This window comes from Triplophysa dalaica, chromosome 23 (genome assembly GCF_015846415.1).
Source record: "Triplophysa dalaica isolate WHDGS20190420 chromosome 23, ASM1584641v1, whole genome shotgun sequence".
Taxonomy (NCBI): domain Eukaryota; kingdom Metazoa; phylum Chordata; class Actinopteri; order Cypriniformes; family Nemacheilidae; genus Triplophysa; species Triplophysa dalaica.
In genome coordinates this window covers 8698568-8711391 of record NC_079564.1, presented here as the reverse complement: position 1 = coordinate 8711391, position 12824 = coordinate 8698568, and the positions used below count along the sequence as shown (strand labels likewise).

The window sequence follows — 12824 nt, the reverse complement described above, 5'->3', positions numbered from 1 at the left end:
TTTTTCATTATTTAGTTAAAGTCATCTATTTCAAAAACATTTTTATTCAACAATTTTAGTTTGAGGTTTTTTGGGTCAGCTTGTTGTTGATAAAGCTGCTATACTGTACTATACAAAGAAAAAAAATAGTTGTGTAATGAAAGAAACCCAGTTTTGACTAAGTTATGACACTTGTATACAAAACTTATTTTAGACATTGAGCATATGCCTTTAAGTGGCCCTAAACTAAATGTGATTGTGGCATTATAAATCATTTGAGGACTTTCCCATCTTTGGTTTTGCAATAAAATCCTTCACATTTAACGCTAAAAAGTGCAGTTGCTCTCACCCGAGCCCAGAATCTCAGCATAACAAACCAATTTATCTCACACCTATTGCTCGTTTAGTCACCTGTCTGATTAGATTATCCAGAGTGAACAATTGGGCTTCAGAGCATATGTTTATGTAAAGCGCAGAGGTGAAAAGAGCAAATGGGGCTTTTTTATTCGATCCCTTTCCCCATAACAGGGAGCAGGTTTCAGCCCTCCAAGTACTGAACAAATTTAACGCTTCCACCCCGCGTGGAGCGCGCCTGACGTTTTTACAATTAGCAAGGAGCCCAGCAGACGCGAGTTCAGAACGTGTTGATGAGCGGCAATAAATTACGTGCAAATGTGTGGAGCGTTTATCACTCGCCGTTTTCACCACAGACCATTATCGCTTCAATGACAAACAGAGTCGAGACTCAAAGAAAGAGAGAGGCTCTCTTTGTTCTTCTGTTGGGCTGTTTCCAGATTTGGCTTTCATTCAGTTCACGAGTTGGAATTTGAAATTAAATTGCGACGAAAGAAAGAGGAAACGACTTGATTGCAATTCAAAGAAATTCTGCAGATTTAGTTGGTTACATAAAATGGGCATGGACAGAAAACGTTGTGGGTGTTCTGTTTATCACGTCCTTCTTTTACTCCATATGTGGCTTCCACGAAAGCTTTTTGGCCATAAATCATGCTGAAAAATGTAGTGTATAGTTTAAAACAGTTTTCTTTAAATGTCACTGTATTTTATTTTTAATTCCCTGAATTTATATTCAAATTTCAACTTCAATTGAACTGAAGATGATTTCTACATCAAGCTCTATGGTGTCTGTACACATCTCTGAAGGTTCTTCAGATGTGTCGGAAAGCGTCTGAGAGCTGGATTTGATAAGTGGCTGAAATTCCACATCTCCCTCCTATTGGTTTCTTCTTTATGTGTGATTTCACAGCTCATTGAGCCGAAGGCTCTGGTATGTCCTGCTTCCAGAGTGGCTCATTTGGAGCGGCTCTCATCTGCTCCTCGTCTGATATCCGGCCTGTTTCAGACTTTATGGATGTGAAATATAGGTGCTGTAGGCCTCTCCTCTCCGGGCGCTTCGGGTGCAGTACGGCAGCTTTCCAAACGAGAGACAGGAATGTTACTGTGAGTCGTCTCCAGAGCTTTGATGTTTGGTGAACGGTGGACTTTCTGTGAGATTCTCTTTTTACCGGCCTCTCACGTTACCGCACCGCTCCGGAGGGGCAGTGGCAGCGTTGATTTATAGGCCCCTTTAAAAAACGAGAACAACAACTTTACCACTGAACAATAACCTGCAGCCATACAGCAGATCTTTCAAACTGTAGTGTTTATTCACAGTGTACTTTACGCTTTTGTTTTGTTACTCTGTTGTATCATACAGTAGCCTGCACAATTTCAGCCTCCAATTTCAGTCTTTAGTTGTTAACGTCTGTTTTTTTTTACATGCAGTCGTCAGTCTTTGAGTTTAATTATTTATGTATTTATTCAACTTAATTTCAATCTTCAGTCATTTACTTCAATTTTAGATTTTTTTTTAAATTAAATATTTTTTTATAGTCTTTTACTTCAATTTTTTTATTTCAATATCCAGTCTTTAGCTAAATTTTTTTACTCAATTATAGTCGTCAGTCTTCAATTTTAGGTTTTATTTTCAGTCTTTAACTATAATTCTTACTTAATTTCAGTTGTCAGTCTTTGTTACATTTTTATTTTCTTATTTATTTGTTAAACTTAATTTCAATCCCTAGGCATTAACCTCTTTTTTAAACTATGTACATTTTCTTTACTTATTTTTAGTATTCACTCAATTTTTTGATTTTTGTATTACTTTTTTAAACTTCGTTTTAATCTTTAGTCATTAACTAGAACCAATAGTCAATCTTTGGTCATTAACGTCATTTTTTTTATCTTTTTTACCCAAATTTACGTATTTTTACATCATTTTTTACTGTTGGTTAAATACAACTAATCCATGAGGCTTGTGCACTATACTCTATGCCAAGTTTTCTGAAGTCATACTGCCATTCATTGATCTCTACATTCATCCTAGTTTTCCTTGAAGAGAAGTTTCAATTATTCAGGCTGATTTAAAAGAAAGATTTGAACCAGTTCTTTTATTTTTATTCCACGGAATAAAAAGTCATACAGCACTGTGACAACATGAGAATGAGTTAATGGCACAATTTTTAATGATCTGTTCCTATTCCTAAACCAGCGTTTTTTCTCCATTTCCCTTCCTCACAAGCTCAAGACTTGTTTAGTCTAGGATTAGATACGTCACAGCCTCACTCTCCATAAACTTTCATTCTTCTGATCCTCTGGCATTAGCAGTTTGATGAGAAAGCTACTCTGTTCCTTTTGATGTCAACAGCCTATGAAGTTGTGTAATAAATAAAACAAAGACCAGGACTTGTGTTTCCATTTTCTCACACGAGTTTTGGATGGCTCAGAAACGCATCTGTTGGACTGTTCATGGAGAAAGCCCACTGGTATTGGAGGGTGGGGCAGAGAGAAAGTGTGTACACCTGCAGAGTGTTTGATTGCGTTTCAGATTGTGCTTTTGTTTATAGTGCTGCCAAAGACGCGGCGTGCGGTTCCTCATCGTCACTGCTTAATGGAGGGCTAAATGGCCTGTGTCTGCACCAGCATGTTTCATAGAGATGAGGTGGCAGAAAAAACAAATGATGAAATGGCGATCAAAGGCCAGCAGGAGGCCGGGGGTGATGCTCTTGGACTGGACTGTGGCTGAGCTTCGGTGGGAAGCTGTGTTGGACCATGAGAAGAAATCGCCGGTTGACCAGATGAGCTTTATCTCCCCCCAGTAAAAACAAGAAATGATCAGGTCTAATAACGTAGGATGCTACGCCCAAATGTTCCTTCTTCCAGTATAAAGGAGTGATGGTATAATTTCCCTTCGCTTCTTAGAATCAAAGACAATATGCGGTTAAAGGAATAGTTGAGCCAAAAATGTGAATTCTCACCCTCGTGTTATTTCAAATCCATTTGATGTCCTTTTAATACATTTTAAAAATATAAACATATATATATTTTTCATATAATGAAAGTGAATGGTGATCAGGAGCTGCTCCAAAAATGATCATAAACATAAATCATATAATGTGTCAGATTTTCAAACATCAGCTCAATTTTTTCTGACACATTTAAAGGGACAGTTCACAGTTCAGTGAAAATGCTGTTCATTTACTCGCTCTCTTGTCATTTTAAACAGGAATTACTTTTATTTCTTTTTGAGAACACAAAAGAGGATATTTTGGAGAATGTTGGTAACCATTCAACACTGGATTCCTTTGACTTCCCGTGTATGGACATAAACCCACATGGACATTTCTCAAAATATCTTCTTTTGTGATTCATAGAAGAAAGAGTCACAAACGATTTTGAAGTGACATCAGAGTGAATAAATGAATACAGAATTTTTATTTTGGGCTGAACAATCCCTTTACCACACTGGTATTATTACATATGTTAAACCAAAGTTTATTTATCATAGACTGAAATTGTGCCATTCATATTACATTCGGCCCTAATAAATGATTTGCTTAACTCCTATCGAGTCAGCTGCCAAACACAGCAGATAGCGCATGCAAATAAATTCAGTGGGCGCAATTCATTCTTTGTGAATTGCCCCTCAATGTTTCTACAGGGACCCACTAAAAGGAGAGTGTTAGTTAAAGCCTTCTATCTGCTCTCCGTAAGTGATAGGCTGTCAGTTCCCCTCCACTTCAGCTCGGAGGCTTCCATGTTATCCTTGTTGGATGCCCCCCCTGTGAGAGCCAGGTCGATGGAGGTGCTTGGCCTGTCGATCCATCAACCCCCTCCAGGTCCGCAAATTGGTCTCGGAGGCATGGAGCCCGTCTCTTGGGGAAAGAGCCACTGTTTAGCCAAGGCAGTCAAGGAAATGAAAATGCAATCAGGCAAACCATTAAAGAGCTTAGAAAAATGACTCCTCACTGTCCTTTGACAAAATCGTCCGTCCATCTTTCTCCTCTGCTTTTTAGCCCGCGCGGAGATATTTAGCCTTGACACATTCCACATTCATTTTTCCTCTTTCGTTTGAATCCAGCAGAGAGCTGATGAATGTCAGGCGCAAAGTAGCTCTCGTCCAGATTTATCAATTTAGCTCGCGTCGAGCGGTGGCGTATTATCTAAAGTGTGGGAGGGGAGGTCTCATCCAGGGTCCTCTTCTCATCTGATGTTCTCCGCGACAGAGATTGAGCACTTCCAGGTCAGGAGTGTAGACTAAACATATTTCACCTCTGTTGATATCAGCACATCTTGCTTTGATGGGCTCGCTCTATCTCAATAGAAAAATAATGATGTAATTGACTGCTGTTACAATAGATAGTCGGGTATATCTGCTGTTTGGTGATGGGCCGCCGGGCGTTTATCGCCAGCACGTCGCCTGCGGCTGATTCATTGTAGCGCAAAAGCAGATGTATGCTGCTTATTTACTCAAAGACTGTAATGGCGTACACGCACAACACCGGTAATCGCTCTTGTGATTGCAATTTATTGGCCACAGGAGGGGATGAATTATAGGCTTTGTAACGTAGACGCATCTGCATCAGATTCATCAAGAGCACAAGCTGCACGCCGATGTCTCAGACCTTATTTATAGATCTGCATGCATGCTTAAGATGTAACTTGGTATTTGTGCAATTTCTTGTAAATGTCATCCTTAAGATCAAAAATCAAGTTTTTATCAAAGGTTTTCACTGTAGTGAGGTCAGATGTCAATATTTGGTTTAGATACCCATGTAAAGTCTCTTAAAGTTTTGAAAGCCCTTTTTGTGGATCGTCAGATAAGTGTATTGTCACATCCATAATGGTCCATATTCCTCCTAAATGGGCACACGGAAATTGAAATATGATAACTATTTTATTTTCTATAAATAGCCATCTCTTCACCATTTGTTTGGTAATGTTTCTTCTAGTTTGCACGTTTTAATTCATAGAAATCATACCAAGTATGTTCTCTGGGCAATTCCGTGAAAATGTCAACCTTACCATGAAAAAATGACGTTTTTACCAGCGTTTTTTACGATGGTAACAGCACAGATTATTAACATTTGGTGGTTCAAATACCCATGTGAGATCTCTCTTCAAATTTGAAAAGCATTTGTTTTTTTGCAGGTAAGTGCCATTTTCAGGATTGTCACATCCATAACGCTACATATTCCTCATAAATGTACACATGAAAATGAATATAAAGTAACTATTTTATGTTCTATAAAGAGGCATCACTTCTCCATTCATTGGGTAGTATTGCTTCAGGATTGTGCATTTATTTATTTTACAGAAATCCTACAGAGTTTATCGTCTTCCAAAAACTGTGTCCTTTTTTGTCACATCCATAACACATGTTTATTTCCCTTTTTTTAAATAGAGTTTTTTTTCATAGACTGACATTTTTTGATGTTTATACTCTATCAACAAGGGTTCAGTAAAATATAAACAGATGATTTAAATATATTGGTAATAAATACATTGTCTGAGAATTTATAGTTTAAGTTTTGACTTAAAATGTCACATCCGCAACTTTAGAATTGCCCAAATGTTAGAGCATGTTTAAATTTTTTTACTTGTTACATTATTAGTTTTTCCATGTATATATATCTATATATATATATATATATATACTTTTGTATTTTTATATTCTTCCATATAAGACACTTTTATTCCTAGTGACTTGAAAACATACCCAACCATACATCTGTAAATTTGTATTGTAAGCACCATGCTCTCTTCCATTATTCCTTTTTATAACATGCAAAGTTGTTTCTTCACTTGTAAGTCTATTTTTGTATTTTGGATACACACATCACCAAGGATTTGGCTCTTTTATTCCCAAAGTCATTTCTGTCACATCCATTTGACCACAGAACAAATGTAGATTTGAAATGTGATGGAAATGACATTTCTTCTCGATGGGAAGCAAACTATAACGACCAAATTTCTATGATGCATGTGGTTGTTATCGGATAAATGAAATTAAGTAGTGATTCTACGAGGCTAAACGACCTGACCATAAGGAACCTGCATATGTTCCATGAAGTAAATTAAATGCATGTTGAAGTCAACGAGCAGAGCATTAAGTTTGCTAATGGATGATTTATACTGCATTCAGGAAGTCATTTCGCTGCGGCGTCTTTCATTGCAGTCCTGAGAACTGTACATTACCAGAGAAAGTCAAAAAAACCTTTCAATTATCGTTTGGAATTTTCAACAATTTCCTGGCTGAAAAATGTGCTCCTTATTGTGCCTTGCACACGCTTGTCATCAATCACCACAACAAATTTAATTTAAACCTGATTTATAACCAGTCCAAACGTCCCTGGGAATTTACATGCATACTCTGCCAGGGTATAAGCCGTACAATATGTTCCATTATAGATAAGAGCTCATTTTTCCAGAGATTTCACAACTTGATAATGCATTCCACACATAAAAACCTCAGAGTGCTCATTAAATGGACGATTATTTGTGGTGTAGCGTGTCTGCATGTCAGTTCAACGTGTAGGCATTGACCAGCAGAATGATGTCACTCTTCACTATTTGCAGTTGTCTGACTGTCATCCCTTCAGATGGAAGATTAGATGGAAGACTTTGGTACAAATGTGCTAATGTGCCTCAGTGTAATGTACCACAGTAATATCCTTTACTTTGGCCTGTATACTTATCCTCATATTAGTTTTTCAGTTTTCAATAATCATGTTTTTTTAATTCTTAGTGTTTAATTAAGTAATAATAACTAAAAAAAATACAGCTAAATAACACTATACAACACAATAAAAACATGATTTGCGAAATGAATAAAAACACAGTTATCTGTTTTTGAAAATTAACTCTTTATATACAGCAAAGGGGCTAGAAAAAACCTGTAGGCTCGTTTTAGTGAGTTTAGTGTCCTAAAAGGATTCAAAATATTCAAAATAAACATTCTTTCATCATTTACTCACCCTCATGTCATTTCAAACCTGTGTGATGTTTTTTCTTCTGCAAAACGCAAAAGACATTTTTGAATAATGTTGATAATCAAACAACATTGGTCCCTATTGACTTCCATTGTTTGGACACAAAACCAACGAGACATTTCTCAAAATATCTTCCGTTGTGTTCCAAAATGGTTTCGATCGACATATAAATGAAAAAATGATGACTTTTGTTTTGGGGTCGAGTGTCCCTTTAAGTCAGGCTCAACTTTTACTGACCGTCACTGAATGAAATAACAAAAATTTATAAAAAAAATAATAATTTTAGTACTGTTTACCAAATGTTATTGTAAAAATGTAATTGTTTCATACACTTAAGTGTGGATTAAGTGGCCAAATACCTGGAACTTACTTTGTATGCCATTATAGAATTAGACATGATTGATGTGTGATTGTGATCATGTGATATGTAAATTTGATGGCTCTCCAATCACTTGTGAGGTACCGTGATAGATCTGTGATTGCGGTCATGTGATAGGTAACATTTAATACACACACACACACACACATACAGAAGAAGCTGATGTTATTTGATCCAGCCAAATACTGATTAATCAGGGCGAGGAATGCACACACATCTGTGTGTGTGTGAATGAGTGTGTTTTTGGGTCTGGGGGTGGTTGGTTCAGTGGGAATAAGCTGTCAACTGTGAGAAATATGTCATGGTTCCTGCATCCCATGTTGAACATCTGGTGCTCATTGGCAGGATGCTGTAGTGAGCATCAGCCCCGACAACCAGGTGCATCTGCCAATTCTCAACCCACTGCTGTCACTGTGAGGGTCTCCCCTGAACCCCTCCACAGCAAACTCTCTTCACCAGTGCTCGATTTCTCTTTCCATCTCTCATGAGCCAAAACTTTCAGTCAAAGTAACTTGATTTGGAGTTGCTGAAAGGGATTTAGAAAGCGAGACAGAGAGCAGGAGTCGACATGTCTACTATCATGTTCTGTCAGAATTAAGAATGCATGGTCATAAGGAGCTGCGTCTGTCTATAATCTCTGACTGCAGGCTTTAAATATAAAAATGACATTTATGGCCTGTTTTGTTTTTCAAGAAAAGTTGGAGTAAACGATGACAGGATTAGACTGGAACTTGAATCTCTCTCTCTATATATATATATTATGTAATAGTTACACAGCAGAGTTACGTATGTTTTTGTGCATTTCAATGCTGTCCTTTCGTAACCTCGTATGTCCAAATGTGCTGTTTTTCAAAAAACACTAACATTTTAAATGATTTAATGCTAAATTGTAGAAGTTGACAAGCACTTTAAAAAAAAATTATTAATTAGATATTTGACAATTTGATATTTTAGGGTGACTAATGATAATGATTTATGGCTCAAAATAAAAATTGTGAAATCGGGAGATACGAGGTTTCAGAAGAACAGCAGCGATATTGAAATGTTGCCATTTTTCACCTCAAAATGATTAAAAAAAATAATAATTACCTACATCTATTTTTTACAAAAAAAGAGGAACATTAATTTGTTAAGAGAACGTGACTGATAATAGAACATCATCATTTCGAAAATATAAAATTCAATAGAACATTCCTGTTTAGATCATTTATGTGTTCTAGGTAAGATTTTGTAATGGCGGGATAAACTGTTTTATCATCTTATCTCAAGAATGGATTTTTTTTCTAATGTCTAAAGTCTCAAACAACTGAATAGACTCAATGACTTTTCATAGGAAAACAGCATATCAGTTACACCTGATTTATCAGTTATTATTTCAGCGCACTTTGTCCACGCGGTTGATTTATTGCTAATTTTTTGCATATCCACCCATAACGTGGCCGAGGGGCGATGTATATCCAGCGCGCCGGCTGTAGGAAATGCACGCCTGAAAACGCTGACCTAATAACGTTAGATAAACGTTAGATAAACAGAGACCTGATGGGAGCCAAACAAAACAGAAAAGAGCAGAACACGTCCTGTCAGTCTCGGGTTTCTGATAGTAAGTGTTATTTAAAAAGCAGCTGAGGTGAGTTATGTTCTTTCGCTCAAAGCCATCTGTTTCCTTACCTCACACAGGCAGCCCTTAGTGCCTTGAAACAGCTGTCAGAACAAGGACTGGACCCAGTGGACGGACCAATCAAGGTAGAAAATGGATCATGTGACATGTATGTTCAGACAGAGCTGTAAGTACATGCACCCCACCCGTCCGCACCTAACACCTCCATTTTAGAACCAATGGCATATGCAAATGACTCCCAGATGATGAGAAATCTGTTATGTCTCCATGACGTGTTATATAAATGACAGAAGTGTTCGGAGGCAGTGTAAACTGTTACGAGATCCTCGGGATGATTTCACGAAGTGGACATGATTTATGCTTCTTTCCTTTTAAATATTTACAAACTGTCATGTCTTGAAATGCTTGCCATGTGTTGCCGCTCTCAGAATTAGCTCACGTTAAACCAATATATTGCCTCGATTTGTGCATAGACCAGCAGTTGTTATCAGGTGTTAGTTATTCTATAAAGGAAACGCTGAAAGAAATGATGAAGGCTTCACGTCTGTATCATCTGTATTTACTTTTAAATGTATAGTCTACGGGGAAGTCTCGATGACTTGATCCTTTTTGTAGTAAAAGCGATCGCCTACTTAAAGACAAGCCCTTTAAAATCTCCCCCACTTCCTGTTTCAAAAGGACGTATGTCAACACATTTGTCCTTTAAATGTCAATGTCTGAAACCTGTCCACTCATTTCACTATGCACACGTCCCGTACGTCCACTGAGCTTATCACTTGAAACACACAAACAGATGGGAATTTTCCCTAAGTGGTCCCCTCAGAATGTCCACGACAGAACCCTTTGCATGATCTTTATCCACCTCTAATCAGAGGGGTTGCTGTGGGAAATATGAATCTGTCATATCCGTGATGAGTAGGGTGCTGGAGAATGAAATAGGAGAATGGAAATGATAGACACGCCAAAGCGGAAATCATACCAACCCATTCAAGAATATTTTCATAGGAGGTGTGCCGTTGGAAAAGGTTAAAGAGATGTTTATTTACAGTGGCTTTAGCTCTTTGAGTACAGCACAAAGCAAAGCGGGAAATCTGCACGTTTCAACAGCCTTTCTAGGCTGCGCTGAAAAGGGCTGATAAGAGGAACTATATCCGTAAGAATTATTAAGACTCAAGAGCACTTGTTTTTTATTTATTTGTGTTGTCATAGATTTCAAATTGTACTGTCCAAGACTCTGAATTCTGATTGTGTGAACCGTTACATGTATGTATTAAAGGAATAATTCACGCCAAAATGAAAGTTCATCATTTATTAACTCTCATGTCATTGCAAACATGTATGGCTTTCTTTCTTCTGCAGAGAAGAGAAGATACTTTCAAGAATGTTTATAAGCAAACCACATTGACTTCCATTATATGGACCACAGAGACATTTCTCCACATATCTTCTTTTGTGTTTCACAAGGTTTTAAACATTGTGATGGTGAATATATGATGACAGAAAATCTTTTTGGGTGAACTATACCTTTAATACGCTAAGATGATCGACAACCACGTCATGTACTTTATTGCTTGTACACTGATTGTTTACTCGGATCATTAGTAATAATAAATATATTACATTAATATCTAAAATCTTCATTTTTGTTTTGTATAAAATTTTAGGATAATGTGTTTTTGAATTTTGAACTGCATTTCTCACTATTAACTAGTTGTTATTAGCATGCCTATTATTGGCATATTGGCTATTTATTAGTACTTATAAAGCATCCCTACATCCCTAATTACATCCCTGATCCTACCCAATCCTTTAACTTAATAAATACCATACTAACTATTAATAAGCAACAAATTAATAATTAATTGGGGAAAAAGTCATAGTTAATGGTTTGTTAATTGCGAGAATTGCCCTCTATACATTTTTTGTTTTCTATTTCATTAGTTTATATTTGCAGATTAGTCCTATATGATATTTATTCCCGCCTGGTCGTTTTGCAGACAAACAAAACGTCTGGCCGAGAGGACGGACAGCAAACCGACTAACTCAGGCACCACCGCTCAGGACTGCAAGGATTCAAAGGCCGTCGTCTAGGAGCTGACCCCGCCCATACGCCCCTCCCCTCGAAAGCCCCCGCGACCGCCGCTGCATCCTTCTACACGTTTCAACATGCAATATGGTGGATGTGTCCAATGACAACAAAAAAATGAAGAAAAATGCATTCTTTGAGTCTATGTGAAGACAACACTATCTTAACACAACATTTATTTACTATAGAGTTCATTAAAAAGCAAGCAAACGTAAAAAAATGATAAAAATGTAATGCATGGTAATGTTTAAAAATGAAGGGAAATTTAAGTGATTATGTCGAATTTCCCCATTTGATAGATGTTTGAATATTACGTTCACCTTTGTCTCTTAGTCATATGGATTAAAACAGGCGTATATCATGCTATTAATGCAAACAAAACATTATTGGGGAAAACAAAGTTGTGTATGTTATTTTGGGGTGGGAGGTTATTTCATTTTCCTTTTTACTTCTCTATGAATAACAATGCTTGAGTATTTAAGGATTAACCAATGCCAGTGCTGTGAAGTCGTAGTTGTTGTCTTCATATATAGTCATCCAGCTTACCGTATATGCTGACATAAAGCATTCATCTAACTCTATGGATGTATATGTAGATTATTATACGCAGAGGAAAAGAAAAACATAGTACGAGTGTGAACCAATGGATAAAACTGACGCTAGAGGTAAAGCATTGGTGATGCAGCTTATCTGAGGCGACCCACATGCCTTTTATAACATTCCTCGAGAGTAGAGATATATTACAGATTTGAAAAGGTAATATACAGATTCAAAACAGTTTTCTTCTCTCTTCAGTTTTGTCCAGCACATCTACACCCATGTTGTTTGTTGTATTGACTCGATGCATAAACTGAGTGCTTTGAAAAGCTGCATTCTGGAGTTCTTCAAAAAGAGAGGCTGGTATTAACTGACAGACTCTCTTTTTAAAACGATTAAGTTGTCGAACTAAAGAACAGTTTTTTTAAACTGTCAAAGGTAACTTGTTGGAAGAGCATTTTCTCCCTGAATACATACAGTGTAATAACAGACATGTGAGTTACTTAAAATGCAGTAAAATCACATCAGTTCGTGTTGAAATTTTGGTGTCTTGTCTTTTTCATGTGTTTGTTTGTATTCAGTGAGTCAAACAGTCAAAATCTTTTGCATTTTTCAATAGATTTTGTTGCAAAGTATTATAGCAAAGTAATGTTAAAGAAAAATGTTAAATTTTAATGTACATTTTAAAATGGGTAGTTGACAAATATACTGTTGCGTCCTATGGTGTGATTAAGCAAAAATTGCGTCCCCAAATTAATGATATATTATTTTGAATTATTAAGATTTATATTTATAATAGATTTATCTTCGTTTTCAGTTTTTCTACATTTTTGCCGTCACACCAAACGACACATTTACGCTTTTTTTGTCAACTATCCGAATATTTTTGCATTTGGT

The 12824-nt window shown here is 36.8% G+C and overlaps 1 protein-coding gene across 3 annotated transcripts in view; it reads left to right on the top strand.

The window, feature by feature from the left end:
* The window catches only part of stau2 (staufen double-stranded RNA binding protein 2), an 80380-nt gene extending 67913 nt beyond the window's left edge, over positions 1 to 12467 (top strand). The window contains exons 14-15 of one of the 3 annotated variants that reach the window (XM_056738625.1): positions 9364 to 9429; positions 11302 to 12467. In XM_056738625.1, coding sequence (XP_056594603.1) covers positions 9364 to 9429; positions 11302 to 11346 — 111 coding nt within the window. In that variant the 3' untranslated portion in view covers positions 11347 to 12467. Of the gene's footprint in view, positions 1 to 9363; positions 9471 to 11301 lie in introns of all 3 variants that reach the window. The other 2 variants (XM_056738623.1, XM_056738622.1) reach the window with 2 other exon arrangements.
* Positions 12468 to 12824: the final 357 nt, after the last annotated feature.